The sequence below is a fragment of the Eleginops maclovinus genome, chromosome 24, assembly GCF_036324505.1.
Source record: "Eleginops maclovinus isolate JMC-PN-2008 ecotype Puerto Natales chromosome 24, JC_Emac_rtc_rv5, whole genome shotgun sequence".
Classification (NCBI taxonomy): Eukaryota; Metazoa; Chordata; class Actinopteri; order Perciformes; family Eleginopidae; genus Eleginops; species Eleginops maclovinus.
In genome coordinates, this window is record NC_086372.1 from 8,753,689 (window position 1) to 8,771,313 (window position 17,625).

The 17,625-nt window shown below is 42.6% G+C and overlaps 1 protein-coding gene across 17 annotated transcripts in view; it reads left to right on the forward strand.

The window, feature by feature from the left end:
- Positions 1–17,625, forward strand: part of tns1a (tensin 1a) — a 73,019-nt gene that overhangs the window by 37,264 nt on the left and 18,130 nt on the right. For 11 of the 17 annotated variants that reach the window (XM_063877691.1, XM_063877689.1, XM_063877692.1 and 8 more), the window contains 12 exons: positions 2,923–2,972; positions 3,436–3,607; positions 3,779–3,829; positions 4,068–4,190; positions 4,615–4,679; positions 5,162–5,245; positions 7,842–7,954; positions 8,044–8,104; positions 8,199–8,274; positions 8,363–8,507; positions 9,032–9,097; positions 9,269–9,394. In XM_063877691.1, the coding sequence (XP_063733761.1) occupies positions 2,923–2,972; positions 3,436–3,607; positions 3,779–3,829; positions 4,068–4,190; positions 4,615–4,679; positions 5,162–5,245; positions 7,842–7,954; positions 8,044–8,104; positions 8,199–8,274; positions 8,363–8,507; positions 9,032–9,097; positions 9,269–9,394 (1,132 nt within the window). Of the gene's footprint in view, positions 1–876; positions 1,088–2,922; positions 2,973–3,435; positions 3,608–3,778; positions 3,830–4,067; positions 4,191–4,614; positions 4,680–5,161; positions 5,246–7,841; positions 7,955–8,043; positions 8,105–8,198; positions 8,275–8,362; positions 8,508–9,031; positions 9,098–9,268; positions 9,395–17,625 lie in introns of those variants that run through there. The other 6 variants (XM_063877700.1, XM_063877701.1, XM_063877687.1 and 3 more) reach the window with 2 other exon arrangements.

Sequence of the window (17,625 nt, forward strand, 5' to 3'; positions counted from 1 at the left end):
AGCCTGTGACTTCACACGAAGAAAAGAGAAGAGAAGGGTTCTTAGTGTGAGGAAAAACACCGATTTGGGGTTAAAACTCCTTTAGTCGGTGTTTTAACCCCTTTGATCTTTCTGTTTATGTGAGGGGGAGACTTCTGTTGATAATTCGGCTCCTGGTAAAAGCTGACCGGGTGCTGATGGAATGTTTGTCTGTCCATTTAGGACACATCCATGGTGGTTGTCAGTTCAAATGCCGCACTGTGACCATAATTGGGGCACTGTGGGGCATTTTGAAGTCAGTTTGTGGCTCAGGATAGGATGAAGCACACACACATTCATTTATAGTTTGTGTTCACTTACTGACAATTATTTGGAAGCTATAATGCATTATAAACTTATTTCAAATGATTATTTTGCATGAAATATGGGATTATAATGCATCTTATGGCTTTATTATGTATTACAACTATGGGAATGCAATTAAAATGCCAATGAGTGGCCAGCAATTATAAGTATTGTATGATATTTGACCTTTATGTCCTTTAATGACCTTTTCTGAATGCAGTTTTCCAATTTCACTACAGTTTTCATTTAACTGCATAATCAAAAAAGAAATCCAACAATGGATTAGGGAGAAAAAGTAGTTTCCATTTCATGTTCCGTGCTTTGTAACGCTTCGATAGCGTGAAGGGTAACTGTGGTCAAACACATGTGCAGCAGACACACACAAACATACAGTACACTCATAGAGTCCACAAACACACAGCTTGGGAAAAAAAGGGAGTCAGGAACACGAGAGAGGCTGTGGGAGGGAGTCCCAAATAATGAGAGATAATGAGAGCGAGGGAGGAGTGCTTCCAGACAACAGAGTGGGCGAGAGGGAGCAGGAGAGGAAGACAATCCAGAGGGAAGAAGAGAAGATGGTGCTTTATAGAATCGCTGATGAAGTCTGGCATCTTCTTCTGTCATGAGGACATTTCTTTAATCTTATATTCTGAATAGTGAAACATAGAGACTGTTAGCCATGCCTCTGGGTAGCTCAATTCGAAGACCTTTCAGCCACCTGCGTTCATCCTGGAGGTGGAGCACGGGGTTCCTGTTCGGCAAGGTAGGCCCCTCCCACACAGGAAGTCAATCATTCTGCTAAATATTATATAATTGGTTTAACCCTGGAGGTGAAAGTGTTGACTCGTGCGCATATGTGTATTTTGTTTTAACCGAAACCCATTAATAAGGTCCATGAGTTTCTGGAGCATTCGATCACACCACATGGTCTTCCTGGTGATATGTTTGATAAAACAGGCTAATCTTTATATTTCCTTCATTTTTTCTTTTGATAAAGTTGTGTTTTTTTACCAATGTTTAGCAGCAAGAGAGGATCAGTGCGCCTGTGGAAGGGTAGAACAGTTTGGGGCAACAGGAGAACTTGGTTCAGCTAAGGAAAATATTTAGGATTGGGGTTAAATTAGTTTGTTAAGTTAAGCGACTAAAGTAAGTACAAATGAGTTCATGTGTATGTATTTAATTATGTTCTTCAAAGCACTATATGAGGGTTATACTGTATACAAGTCTCATTGAATCAGAATCAGGAGAAACAATGCATTTATTTTGGTGAATTGGTGCATTACATAAACGGGTAAAATAAAAGGTAAAATGAATTAAGAATAATATTAAAAATAACTGAAAACAAAAGAATAGACAATAAAAGTATAAAATAATTTAATAGAAATATGTACAGTAGATCCAAAAATACAAGAGAAAGCAGTGCAGGGTTTAGAAAAAAGTGAATTTGTGCAGAAATATAAAAAACTGTCCAAGAAATGTGCTCATGGAGGGTAATGATAATAGCCTATGCAATGGACAAATACAACCCCAAGTCCATTTGAAAATGACATGCTGAATTAACTTTCATGAGGCGTTCAAGTACCCGTGTCGCTACAAGACAACAGATTGTTCATCGCTGTGAAACGTGCCGGCGTAACACCCCCCTCGGCCCCATGTGAACAGCCTGTTTCATTTCGCTAACACCAGCGTCCGCGGTCCGCCTAGCATCTGCTTCCTGTCAAATCACGGAGAATTATGCTTCCCATTTTTGGCTCTTGGGTGGGGGGTGGGGGTGGGGTGTTTGTCTGTGGTGGGGGGGGGGGTTAGCTTCATGTGTGAGAACCAATATGGAGCTCTGAGCTGTGTGTTTAACCTTGCTTCCACGATTAGAGAACATCACCGCTTGAGCATAAAGATCACAGTTTGTGGGAGAAAAAGTGGAGGAGATAAATTCGGCTGTCCCTCTCGCTCGTACGACGGCTCCCTCTTCCTCCTCTGGGCAGTAGGAGGAAGAGCCAGCATCTATAATGCAGCGATTCCTCAACAGTACGGCGGATTTAGCAACATTTCCCTCTGCAGGCCTGTCACAGTAAAACAGCCCGACTGCTGCTATATCCCCAGTAAATAACTAGGTACAGGAAGGGATAATTAAAGTGTCTGCTTGAGTCCGGATGTTGTTTTACTCTTTTCCCTCCTCAATATCCTTCTTGTAATTCTTCTTCTTCCTCCTCTTTAGTTACTTTACTTTCTTTCCCCCTCTAATCCCACTATTTCCTGTTCTTTTTCCATCAGCTATTACTCCTCTACTCTTTCGTTTTCTCCTCCTCATCATCATCTATCTTTTTCCTCTTCTCTCCCATCATCTTCCTTTGTTATTGTCCTCTTCATCTCCTCTTCTTCCTCTGTTGCTTTATTCCTCCCGCTTGTCCTATTTAATCCTTTTGTATTCCTCCTCCTCAGCTTCAGTGTCGCTTCTGTGATCGCTCTTTCCTTTAACACGTTATGTCAGATTGTAATTCAATAACATCCTCATCGTTACCAGACGCAGTTTGCTTATGAATCCTTTTCTCCCCCCCACCCCCCTCCCCCTCTGCATCATATCTGTGTGTGTTTCTGCAGGGATCCACGAGGTCCTGCAAGAGTGTGGAGATAAGGCGAAAGCAGTCGGGGTGAGACAAACTACTGTTATTATTATAGATGCAGATTGTTTGGACAAAAAGGGAGACACATTCTGCAACCTTTGTGAAGTTGAATCCATTTTGATCTTTAATTCAACTGTACTTGATGAAATGCTAAATATCTCCCCCTTTTTCTTGGAATGTAAATTATCATTCCACATATTCTTCATGCAGGGCTTTACTGCGTGCTCACCGGCCAATAAACAGGATCGCTGTTTGGCCGGTGAAATAGATTGCATATTATCATCAGAGGTCGTGTCAACAGCCAGTCAGGAATTGTATATCTTTTCCTCTCCAAGAAATATAGGAGTGAGCTGCGGGAGTTTACATTTGATTACTTTGAATCTGTTAGTCCACGAGAGAAATCAGAGAGAGATGTTCTCACAGCAGCTGTAACAAGGCTGAACATTGGTACCATCTGTCCCCCCCCACCCATCCCCCCCCCACCCTCCAGGATTCAGAGTGTGGTCCAGGCCATGGAGGAGAGCTATGAGGTGGACCTGGTCTACATCACGGAGAGGATCATCTCCGTGTGTTTCCCCGCCGGCGCCGAGGAACGCAGCTACACCACCAACCTCAAGGAGGTGGCGACCATGCTGCGGTCCAAACACGGGGAGCACTATCTGGTGAGGAACCCCACCCAACCAAGAGGAGCCAGAAAACATGACTGAATCGCTTGAGAGTTTTTGGACTGAATGCTATTTATTTATTGCACAAATGTGACTCTGTATTGGGACTTTGAGGAATGCATTTCTTTGTGATTTGAAGTGTTTATATTTGTCTCTCTTGGATTTCAGATCCTCAACCTGAGTGAGTGGAGGAGCGACCTTTCCAAGTTAAACCCAAAGGTACACACACCTCAGCCTCTGTGTTGCTTGAATCAAGAATAGAGCTGCAAATTGTCTCTAAAACCTTGTCCATCCCAGTTCCCATCTTTAAAGGTCCAGTAAATCTCTGAGGGGTTGAAAACATTATTTGTTTAACTGGTTGAAGCTCTAGTCGAGACACACACTATCAAGCGAGCTCTTGTTTGAGAGAAGTTTAAACTTAAAATAACTTTGGATCCTTTTTTTTTAATCCCTTCAGGTTCTGGAGTTTGGCTGGCCGGACCACCATGCACCGGCGCTGGATAAGATCTGCAGCATGTGCAAGGCCATCGACACGTGGCTCAATGGAGACCCCCGCAACGTGGTGGTGCTACACAACAAGGTGAAGCTGGGAGGAAATGAGTGTCTTGTATTACAAGTTGTTTTAACTAGCAGTTAGGCATTATCTGATGATGGTAACTGATAGTGAATTTAGGAGAATGACAAAGATTTAGGAAGGAAAAGTTTGGATTTTGGAGAAAAAAAATGGAAAGCAAAGTAGGGTGAGGGTCTGCATATGGCTGCTGAACTTCCAAAATCAACATACATTCTTATGGTTATTTAATCCATCCCATCTTGCTGTACTTGTTGCCTTTTGGAGTCCTAGCAGTCACTTTACACAAGCAGAGGGATTTCAAGCTATTTAACGGAGCATTTATTTGTTCCTGTGTTTGTTTGTGAGTAATACAGAGATCTTTTTATCCACCCTGAAATTATTACATTCTCAAATAAGTTGAAATAATACGTTTCTCCTTTTTGTGTCACAGGGGAACCGAGGACGAACGGGCGTGGTGGTGGCTGCGTACATGCACTACAGCAACATATCCGCAAGGTACAAACCACCAACAGACACATCCGACACCTTGTTGAAACTCAGCATCACATTTTATTGACTGTAGAAGAGCTTGATTAGCAGAGGTAAAGAACCAATATTTAAAAAATGGAATTTTAACTGCATTGGTGCCATGAATCTCCTCCTCAGAAGGTCTTATAAGGACAGGAAAATGAATCAATCACAGAAAGGCCTGGAGGTCTGGGACTTATTAAACACCGTTGTGATTATTATGGCAAAACAATCCAGCTTATTTCTCTGGCACTGAGAAGAAGAAAATGTCATCAATCTTTAACACAACCAGATGTTAATAGGTGGGAGGGAGCCAGGAGGATTTAATGCTGCTTTGTAATTGATGAAGGCCAGGGGATATTTTCTAAATCTCTAACTTTCGGGAAAATATGCATGACTTCCAGAACACAGGCTGTTCTGCGCTGAAGTATGGCAAATAATAACAAAAAGTCTCGTTCTGTGCCGTGCAGTGCTGACCAGGCGTTGGACAGGTTCGCCATGAGGCGCTTCTACGAGGACAAAGCACTTCCTGTGGGTCAGCCGTCACAGATAAGGTCAGTCTTTACTTCACTTCTTGTGAGTCTGTGAAGACAACCACACACTTCCTGTAAGGTGTATCGCTCTAACCGTACGACGGCACCGTGGTTGCTGGGTTATGATTGGACAATCACCGGAGTTCCGCAGAGGGTCAACAGAGTGCTGCGGGAATGAGTCAGCATTTTATCACCTCTGGTTTCCTCTTTTCAAAAATCTATTGAATGGGTTTTTTTTTTTACTAGATTTTCAAAATAAAGTTAGTTAAGACTTTTCATTTGTCGACATGTTCCTGCGAAACGAAACCTGTGAGTATCATAATCTTTGCCAGTGATCTTAGTTTTTGCAGTAATCCAATGAAAAGATCCCAATTGGCTGTTGCCGGGTAAACCACCACTATGCTAATTTCTGGGTTGGCCTACAAAACAATCCCTGCAGCACTTAATAACAAGACAAACCGACTGATCATTGTCCGGGTCTCCCATTTTGGTTTAGTATCATTTTACAGTGCATTCCTTCCATTTTTTCCACTGTTTATCTCCAGTTTAATTTTAATTGGGATAATTGTGATTGAACGTCACAGCTTCAATAGAAGCCGTCTATCTTGTCTGTCTGAGGGATTCCTCTAGTGGCTCTGGGGAGGCTTGGTGGCAGCTCATTCCAGCATATCAGAGCATATTTCCCTCTCATTTTTCTCCACTTGTTGAGTTAATGGCCTTCTCAAGAAACCAGAACGGGTCAAACCAATCAAGAGTGGTTTAAAGGTATTTAAACCATTTTGAATGCAGCTCCCTCTGTGGGGGAGTATCATCTCAAACATCCTCCTCTAACTCATAAATCTGCACCTATCATATTAATAGCATTATTAGACAGTTAACAGCTTGAAGACTCGACCCCTCTCCCTCTGCTTCTCGGAAAAAGATGAGCAGGACAAAGGTTGCAGGGAATAAACGAGGAAACACAGGAAACAGCAGGGGACTCAACACCACTTCATTTCAGCCATTCTCTAACAGGTCTATACGCTTGCCCTCTGCCCCGCTGCTATTTCCTGCTTCGGATATAATTATCTCTGCCCCTGGAGTCTTCAAGTATTATGGTCTGGAATGTGTGACATTAACATCATGAGTAGGAGATGAGCTTAACCCGGTGCGGCTGCTATAAAAGCCTTTTAAAAGTTTGGATTAAAGGTGTTACCTGTTGCATTTTATAGCAAGCCCACGCTGGGAGGATAGGCTCTCATCCGAGTCAACTGGAAATGGGATGAGAGTTTCTCAACACCATTACCTTGTTTTTATGTTCAATGCTCCCAAGAGAACCGGGATAGAGATTTAGGGAACATAACACAACCCTTTCACGATGCTAATGTCGACATACAAATTCAAATAGTGCCAATTTTTTTTGGGGTCTGGGTGAAATAAAAACGATTTTTAGGAGGTGAGAGGAGCACCGCTAAAAAGTGGACAGGAAAGGGTGAGAGACAGGGGAGGACATGAAGAAAAGGCCGGTATTGCTCTTTTGCTGACATTGTAGACGCAACTTTAGGGTATTCATTCAGTCTGGAGAGAAGTGTGGAGATACTGTATTTGTACTGTGTTTGTCCAGCAGTGGCTCAGTCAGTAGGGGCTTGACTGGGAATCGTAGGGTCGCTGGTTCAAGTCCCCGAACAGACTTGAAATATGGAAAGTGGACTGCTACTTGGAGAGGTCCCAGTTCACCTCCTAGGCCCTGCTGCGGTGCCCTTGACCCTCCCCATTGCTCCACGGGCGCTGCACAATAGCTGCCCACTGCTCCTAGTACTAGGATGGCTTAAATGCAGAGGACCAATCACTGTGTGTGCTCTGCTGTGTGCATGTATGTGACAATAAAGAGGGTTTCATCCTCCGATTCTATTCTATTTATTGAGGAATAATGTAAGCCATAAAGGGGCACTATTAAGCAGATGAAAGAGACATTTAATGAATTCATATAATGGAAGAAACTCCATTTTGGTGTATTGTAATTGCCACTAAAGTATTAAATGCAACAGAAGGAAAGAGACGTGCAATTATTTCCTGCTTAGCTCAATTTGGGACTTCCCTCCGTCTATTTTTACTTCCTTGTTTGCTAAGGGTAAACAATCATTCATTGATTATAAAAAACACACACACACACCCAGCTCTGCTCTCCTGGCATCCCCGCTCTGTTTAATTGAATTTCTGCGAGGCTAAACCATCTGGCCACTGACAGCCCAAGGAGCGGGGGGGGGGGGGGACCCCACGGTCAAGGTGGCGTTCGGTACCATCATCATTATCATCATTAACAACCAGACCACACTAACTCAACCGACCCCGGCTGGCCTCTGTACACACCGATTCACTCTGACATTTCCCGCAGCGTGTACAGCTGCTTTTATAGTCAGAGTGGGATTCACCTGCAGGGCTTTCAGGTAGGGACCAAAATAACAAAGCAATATCATTGATACTAATACACTGTATTTAGACACACAGGATGAGACCTCAATGCTTGGATTTGGTGTGTTTTCCTAGCCAGGTGTGATCTAAGAACACTTGTTATATATTGTGGAAGTCATACACAGCTCTGACTTTAGGGACGTTTCTTGTTTTTCTTTATCTGCAGGTATGTGCAATACTTCAACGGCCTTCTTTCCGGACACATCAAAATCAACAACAAGCCCCTGTTCCTGCATCACGTCATCATGCACGGCATACCCAACTTTGAGGCCAAAGGAGGCGAGTATCTGCCGCTGCGCACACAGAGAGGACCTACTGTTTCTTTGTCTCTGAAATGCTTTAATGGCCTTGTTTGTTTCGCTTCACAGGCTGCCGTCCGTTCCTGAAGATCTACCAGGCAATGCAACCAGTGTATACGTCAGGAATATAGTACGGAAACCTTCATTCCGCTTCAGTGTAGTTTGAATGGATGACTTTATCGTCCCGTTTATTTAACCTGACATTATTAATGTTTCCACTACAGCAATGTGCAAGGAGACAGCAACACCAGTATCTGCATCACTATTGAACCCGGCCTGCTTCTGAAGGGAGACATCTTGGTACGGTTCCATTATTTATACTCCCATGACAGTACTGATTGTTCAGTTGAATCATGGATTGATCTTTTTTCTATCTTACCCACCGTAGTTGAAGTGTTACCACAAGAGGTTCAGGAACTCCACCAGAGACGTGATGTTCAGGGTGCAGTTCCACACCTGCGCCATCCACGACCTGGGGGTGGTGTTCGGGAAGAACGAGCTGGACGAGACCTTCAAAGGTAACGGCTCTTCGGGTGGGTGTGAATTTACAGTACTAGTGTGTATGTTAGTGTGTGTGTGTGTGTGTGATCAAATGTCAATCACAGAACATTAAATACAAAACAATACGTTTCCTCTTACATTTTGTGCTACATTTCTTTGTGGATTGTTTCGGTGTGAGTTAAATAATATCTGAGAGAAGGCCGACCACGCTAAGATCCAACAATCGCCCAAAATCTCTATTAATAATTGCACTAAATGGAAGAAAATGTGTATTTTTTTGAACATTTTTGGGCCCTTTAAAGGGTCCTCTGGTGGTGAAGGCACCTCTGCATTATGATGTATTAATAAAATGAATGAAGACAGCAGATAGATTGCCCTGTTGAATATGTCTCTGTGATCCATTTGTTTTAATGAAGTTATGAATTCTAAATTTAAAAATATCTGTCCATGTTTTCTTTATTTTTTGTGTGTATTTTGCTTTTATCGTCATGCAGTGTTGTGTGTGTTTGTGTCCTTTGTTTTAAAAATATTATTTTTATACTGTGTCTCTATGCAGATGAGAGGTTCCCAGAGTATGGGAAGGTGGAGTTTGTTTTCTCATATGGACCAGAAAAAATCCGAGGTAATCCATTCCACCTGACAGAAGGGGGAAATGGTGTAGAACGTACCATAAGTTATCCGACGTGATGTGTTGGATAGCTTTCTGACACAGCTGTTCTTAAAGATATTGGAAAGTGTTTTCATTTTTAATCGTGTGAGTACTCCATTACCCATCATGCCATATGTTCCTCAGGCCTAGGACACCTGGAGAACGGGCCAAGCGTTTCTGTGGACTACAACACCCAGGATCCTCTGATCCGCTGGGACTCATACGAGAGCTTCAGCCAACGCTGTGAGGAGACTGTGGACGGAGAGCACGGTATGTCCACACACACACACACACACACACACACACACACACACACACACACACACACACACACACACAACACACACGCACACACACACGTACAAATATGTGGTGTTGATGCACTCTGCACTCTACTGAAGACAAGATCCATCTGTGTCTTTCTACTCCTCTCCACCTCTAAACACTTCTTTGAGCTCTCCCCCACCCTCCTCCCCCCTGGTCTGTCAATTAGTCCTTTAAATAGCCGCTGCAGAAATAGGGGGGCGTCAGTCGCCTTGCCGGTGGCTGCTGCCCACTTCCCAGGGGGAGGGTGTAACCTGACACACCACCGGCAAGTCCCACATGAATCCAAACTTCCATTCACTCCTGGCTTTTGCTGCAGGAATTTGAAATTTGGTCAGCCTGTATCATGTGCCCCCCTCCTAACGAGTCAGTCATCCATTGGAGTATCAGTGCAAGAAATACCAAATACCCCAAATATGGCATAAAGGAACGACTCGGCCACCATTGAGCGTGAATTTCTTCACACATTAATATGATCAGAAATTATCCAAATTGAATATACTTTATTCTGAACAAAATAACGAGAAACATATCCAATAATCAGCGTTAGGGTTAGGGCTGATTTACACTTTGTGTACTCTCACAGCTGAACCACTCTGTTCCCCGACATGATTCATAATCACACACATTATGATAACCACCATTTGCATACCTTTTCAACGTTGTGATAATTTGATTTCCCCCTCTTGTTCATTCATCAAAATCACCCCATAAACGCAAACTGGTTTCAATTCAAATGAATTCTTAATTTAGTTTCAGTATTACCTGAATTTCAATGCCTGGGCCTAGAGTTTGTCAGAAGTGTTATCCTGAGGGTTGCCCGTTAACATAACTGGCAATCCGTGATGATGAGATTTATGCTTATTGCTGTTAATCTAAGAAACAGGCGGGTGTACTCACACTTGAGTTGAGTCAGTAGTTGGCAGCCGTTGCAGCGCTGCATCCACTTTTATATATGTGATTTTTTTTTTTTACGGCTTCACAAAGACCCATTTCATTTTTATGAACATCCCCAGAGAACCGTTGCGGTAATTGCTGTGTTGCAGGAAGGTCAGTGGGAATGGCCAAGCACTGCAAGTTTGATCCTAATTGAATGGGTGGCTTGGTTCTGATGCACTCAGCAGAAGAAAAAAAAAAACCTCTCGGCCAGTTTATTCATTTATCTAATTGCAGCTTTGGACGTGAGAATGGGATCGTTCGGAGGGAGCTGGTGCAGGAGCACAGTTGAAAGGTGCGGGAATGGAGTATATCCTGCTTGTATTGGAAGATGTAGCAATGACATTGCCCGGACCCAAATGGAAATGTAACACAATTGCAGTAAAGATGTTAGATATAAGACTTTGCAATGACATGAAATGATACTCTATGTCAGGGGTGTCCAAACAACGGCCCGGGGGCCAAATGCGGCCCGCAGGCCATTTTGAATCGGCCCTCAGCAAATTCTGAAAGTATAATGGAATGTGGCCCACAAATTAAACTTTTGCTTGTCTTATATTGTACTTCACATATATTAATGAGCCCAATTTCAAATAAATTCAGTCATTTAGAACGTAAAACATTTTCTAACAAATCTGAGTTGATAGAAAAAAAAAAGCCCAATAATTTATTTCCATAACCAGCTTCAAATTGAACCTTCATATTTACTCTTATTATCAGCAATCTGAGGCTTCTGTTTTAAGGAATGAGCTGCCAACAGAATAAATGAAACCCTAAAGAGAGACGGGCTGTTTTTTCCTTAAACCATTTGAAATGATCGCGCATTATTCGCCTACGTTTGATTTGTTTTGCTAACTTGTAACTTAACTTATGGGGCGATATTCCCCTCTATCAGTGGTCCAGCTCTCCGTGTATTTTTCTGTATGTGGCCCTCGGTGAAAAAGGTTTGGACACCCCTGCTCTATGTATTTGGCAGTCTCACTATGAGGCATATAAAGGACGTGTGACATATCCCTACTCAGCTGCTCCGCCCTGCACTTGACTGTTTTGTCTGAATCAATACAGCTTACTGATATCATCCTTGGTTTTGTGGAACAGCTTTTAAGGACGATCTTGAGATCCAGACGCTGTCCGGCGTTCTCTTTGACTCCAGCCACCGGCAGAAACACAGAATGCCACCAAACGATATCAAGATATGTTGGCCGTCTCTTCCAACTTCTCACTGTGGCTCGATGTTTTTCACATGTCAAGTTACGCCTACGCTTTGGTTCTTATTGTCTCCAGTTTTAACGTCTTCATACAAAGGCAGCATCAGAGGTTCATAGGACCCCTCTTCTCTCTTCAACCATCTTGTAAAGAAATCTCCATCCAAGCCTGTTTGAATTTGGACTTCCCCATTGGTTATTTACTGTTGACACATTAGTAGAGCTTTGTTTAAGATCTAATACATTTCATTTGAGACAATTGTAGACCCTTTGAGGCTTTGAAATGCAGGTAATTGACCTGTTTAGGCGAACTTGCGTTTGAATAATGAGAGAAAAAGACCTTGCCTTTCTGGTTTGTTGTTGGAAAAAGTCATTGCACCATTGGGAAAATAGCAGTTAATATACATTTGAGTAAACAAACCCAAGTGGCCGCACACCCTGATGCCACACGCATAACATTGACTTGACATAATGGCCTATTTTTACACAGTGGACAGTTATCACTCATCGGATATCATTTGGAGAATCCAGACTTGCTTATTTGTCCGGGCGTTAAACGGACGTTTCATCCTCAGGCGTTGATGTCTGAATGCATCTGGGGCTCTGCACTCATCCCGACGCCATTTTTAAACCCCGCGACCTTTGAAATCCATTTGAGAGGACTCAACGAAAGATGGGTGTCTTTAAAGGGTCGGTGGGATTATGCAGCTTAGAGTTGTGTGAATTTCATACTGATGTACATGCTCATGGGGAACGTGAGGAGCGGCGTCTTTAGTGTACTTCAACGGAAGGTATTTGGGGGGTCGTGAAGTGTGCGTGCAACAGTGCTGTATTAGTCCAGCTGTTTGTGTTAGTAGGGTCTGTGTATGCCTTTAAATGTTTGTACGTTTGTGTGGGTGTTCTGCAGTTTTTTATGTGGTATGTTAAGAGTGTGTGCAGTGCACCTTGTGTTTGTCGGCTTGCCTTTGCTCCACTAATAGCACCGCGGTGTGGTGGCAGCTGTCGACCCGAGGGTCAGACCAGTCAGAAGGCCGCCCTTTGGGCCATAGAGCGAAGGCACTGCTTCCGGCAAATTTGCTTCTTAAAAATGTAATATGAATCATTTTAACTTCAGAAAAACATTGCCACTGTCGCATCATTTGCAGAACTTCTAAAGCTTTATATCACAAAACATCTAAAGCTCAGAAAAGCAAGAAATCTAATGAATGGACGGAACCATTGGCGGCCGTTTTTGGTTTTAACCAAGGCCCAAAAACATTGTTTGGTATTATATAGAAATTAAATCAGAGAACATTTTGTTGCGGGTGCAAAGTATTACAAAATGGATTGTGGATTCAGCCTATAGGAGTACTGATTTAACTCCAAATCGATCAAACCTAGCCCTCGTCGTTAACCAAAAGGTAATATTTGCCCATGTTGTACTTTGTGCAAGTCATTCAAAATACATTAATTGATTTGTTTACCCTTCCATAATTGAAATGGTCTGCATCACGCCCCAGCTTTGGTGATTCGAGTTGATGTTTCCTGCATTCCTAATTTGACCAAAAGTAACAAAAGTACTCAGCGCCACATCAAATTACTGTCAAAGGTGTTCTAGGAATAAAAGGATCCCCTGAGTTCTGAAATAGGAAAATAACCACTAAACATAACGTCTCGCCACAGGAGAATACGTGTGTGTGTTCCAGTGTGTGTAGGGTGTACAGTAGGGCAGAGGGCCCAGTGACAGCACAGCCTGTCTTCCTTGTTTACCGCCCTCGTCCCATATTTGGCTGGGGCCGAGCCCTGAAACATGTCTGGAATAGCTGGATAGAGACAGAGTCAGAGACGGAGATAGAGAGACGGGCGCAGAGAGGCAGAGAGAAGCAGAGAAACACCAGACTTTTGAAGATTTGCCAAGTAAGTTTTTGTGTACAGGGCTGGAGTTTGAATGAAGGAGAGAATAAGGAACGAAGTGAAATTGAGCAGAGACAGACGCAGCTGACCAGCGTTGGTTGGTGAGTAGAACTGTAAATACAAGGGTTCGCTTTTTTCTAACAATTTGAACCTCAAATGTGTTATTGCTTGTTACACAGTCAAACACTGCTGTGTGTTTCTCTGTGGAATCCTGCAGGTTTTTACCCATCTTCTCACACGGAGACAAAATGACAAGAAGACAGCTTTTGTTTCCTTCGGTCTGCAGATATAAGAGTGTGTTTGTCTGTTTATTGCGTTTCCATGTCAACGCAGTTACATCCTGTGTGTTTGGCTCCGATATGGTATAGAGTGAGTCATGGAGCGAGCAATTTGTGTGTGGAACATTTTATGAGCGAGCTGCAATTTGGGTGCACCAAAACTATTAGGCAGCTTGGTTTGGTAACATGTGAGCTGCAGAGAGACTGGAGATGAGATGTAGGATACATGTTGTTCACGGTGTACGTGTATTTGTCTGTACTGTATGTATTTTCAATACTGTTTTATACATGTTTTTATTCTTGGTTGCTGCAAAAGTGGTTTTAATCGTAGAACACTAAAACTAAGACTTAAACAGGATCGAAAGTCTTTAAACATGCTAAAACAGGATGTAGGATGTAGGATGTGTCATTATTTTTATTATCTTTTACCCTAAACATCATAACTGACTTTCAGTAACGCGGCTTGCCATAAAGATATGTGTGTCACTTTTTGCCACATGCATAAAAAAAGACGTTTATTGCACCTTAGAGTCGCTTAGAGTCAAACCCATGAACACTGAAAGTGGCCACCAAGCGAGGCACTTTAAAGCGCTCTGTGTGTGTCTTGCATGAGCACATAATGCTTGTACTCAACCTCTTGCTGACAGCACGGTGAGCTGCAGCAGCAGGTTCAAATCCCTGCTGTAGAACCCCCTGCTGAGCCACTCCTCATCCGTTAATGCCTCCTTTCTCCTACTGTCTGCATAGATGTCTCCTAGCGTCTGTGTCCCACTTGTCCTTTTCATATTTGAATGTCACCATGTGGATTGAGCTAACTTCATTTGTACACTTTAATAGTGTCTCTTTTCCAAAATTAGAAGAGAAATTAGTTTGGAAAGTCTTGGTTTTGTTGCTTTGTTTAACTTTACTTAAAGGTAATCCACAAAGGTTATCAATGCGGGTGTATTAATCCAAATGCCACAGATTGATAGTGTATCCCTTAAGTGCCGTGCTTACAGTATGTATAAACACGGCACCCCAAAGCTCTCAAACAGACAGAGATGACAGACCTACATGGAGGTAGACAGCAGGCAGATGCACTTTTATGACAGCTACTGATCCTCCCGAGTAAAAGACAGATGGACGGACAGATGCACAGGAAACCAACCCGCCAGTCAGGGGACAGTCAGACGTACAGAGGCAGACAGGCAGGCCAGCAAAAAAAAACCCTGACGCCGTCCTTTTGGTCCTCTTTTTATGTCTGAGGAAACATTACTCTGGCTATATGATTAAGTTCTTGTGCAAAGATGCTAACTTGACCCATTTTGAGAGGCTTCGGTTAAAAGGTGCCGGGTTGAATTTTCTAGAAATGAAGGAAAAGTTATAAAAGTGGTACTGTCTGAAACCACCTTGTGTGTCTCTGCAGTTACCCATTTAGTTATTCTGCTTTATTTCCCCCCTTTAATCCATCCCTAACCTTTTCTTTTCCATGTGCAATTTCACTTTTTTTTCATCACCCTCTTTTCTTCCTTCATGTAGCTTTTATTTGATCCTGCTTCTTCTCCTTTCCCTGCCCCTCTCCTCATTCTTTTTCCCCTTCTTCTCCATATTCCATTGTCCTATCATCAGCCCTATTATCAGCCTTCTTTACCTTTCCTCACATCTGCTTCATCCTCTTCCATTCAACTCCTCCTCTTCATCGTCCTTTTAAAATGATGCAAAGTAACTGACAGTTGGTTTAAAAAATGCAGTAAATGCAAACATGGATGCTTCTTCCTCATTGATGATGATTTTGGTTTATTATCACTAATATACCACGCGACATTAGCGACGTTTTTACATTTCAACTTTCGTTAGGGGTTGATTTGGCTTCCAAATCCCAATCTGCAGCTGGATCTGTTGCAAAGAGCTGCTGCATGCATCACATGTGCAGTGCAGCTGTTTGTCAGATATAGAGACAGCCAGGCAGAGAGTGTTTTATGACAGTCACTCATAGACAGACAGGCGGATGGATGACATCACCCCTGAAAAGCAATCGTGGAGACAGACTCTGATTCCGTCACGTCACATTACCTCAAACGGTGACAGCTGGACACTCGGTGATAGATGACTGAGAGGCAGACTTGGCAAATATAAAACCGGGACAGTTTTCCTTGTGCCAGTCACTGATACACCAACCATGACACCTTTTACCCTGATGGACTGTCAAACCTCACCTCGATCGGTGGAGCTCCTTCTGTCTTGTGATCTGATTCACTTGCAGCCCAAAACAAGCCTTGCAATCAATAAGTTCAATTACCCCTTTTATTTCTTTCTTGAAAAAGCCAGACTTGTATATTTATTCACCCCGTTGCGTGGAATTCTTGAAGGAGATACTTTCTTTAAGGACATCTCATTCAGTCGTCAGTCAAACCCAGTCACCCACTGTTGGCATGCAGACTTGCCGTCGTCACTGCGATATGAAAGTTGTAAACATACTGCTGAGAGATACTCGGTGGCTCGATGACAACACCTTGTGTGTTTGGGAAAGTACTGTACATGCCTGACTGGGGAAAAAAAATCCATCTTAGGCTATTTAATCTTTTCTGGCACTTACTAAAAATGAGTTTGTCTGAGTCAAAGTGTAGCCACAAATGAAAATGGCAATTAAATGTTACTAATAATTAAGATGCATACCAACTGCTTACTAAAAATTACTATCCTCAGAAGTCTTTGACTCCAATAGATTTCCTTTAAAGGCTTTTTGTGCAGTTCACACTCTCCTCCTGCTTTTTGAAGTTAGCGTGTAGCATTGTTTCTGTCTCTTTTAAACTCTATCATATTGTCCCCCCTTTCATGCTTCTTTACTTTTCCTATCCTCCCAGTTTTACTGGCTCACACGCACCTCCCAGTTTCCTCCTCACCCATAGACCCAAAGAGTCCTTTCTCTTCCACAAGGCAACTTCCCACTATAAATAGCTCTTACAGTAGTTGCCTGCACGCATGTGAGTAAACATTAGCATTTAAAGCATATGCAGTATGTAATCGAACACCATAGCCAGTAAAGCTAAGATTGCGGACCTCTTTCCTTAGAGGGTCAGACAGCCACCATGGCCTCTTTTAATAATGCATGTAAATGTTAGGTGTGCTTCTATATTTATAGGTGTCTGCGTTTTGCAAAAAAGGGTTTGGTCCTTTTATAAGGTCATCGTGTCCCATTTCAGAGTGTAAAGCCCATATTTAAGTTTCCATCATCCCCGGAAAATGTCTAGAGCAGCTAATGAGAAAATCCTAAAGGAGGGAAACACCCAAGCACATTTTAAAATAGTTGGTGGTGGATCTTTTGTTTTTCATTTAGACTCGATTAGATCAATAGGTGCTAGTTACTAGAAGTTACTTTACTATACAACATGCTCAACATAAAATGACTACAAATATTAAAGTATGGGGAAACAGAAGTGGCCCTAACACGGAGCACTGAGAAACCTCTGTACTGGAAACTAACAACTATCAATTAATCAACATGACTTATTTAGGACCTTTGGATTCAGTGATAGGTATTAAAACCAGCTGAATGAAATAAATAGATATGTTTAAAAGGCAAGTATGATCACCGGAGGTAAGTGTAGCGTGTAAACAAATGACTTGGGAAACAATCCGGTCATAAGCGTCGTCTCTTAACTCCCTTTTTTTTTTGTCCTAATTGGCTACTCTGACTGTGAACTATATGAAGCTCACACAGAAAAAAGAAATCCTTGGTCTGGGTATACGTCCCTTGCCCAAAAGGTTTATCTAAGTCAGACCAAAGCCAATGGGTTCTAAGATTGGTGCTAAAGTAGCCCAGCTTTACGCACCAAGAACTAGGAAGTAATGTGTGTGCATGAATCACATTTAGCCACACTGCCAG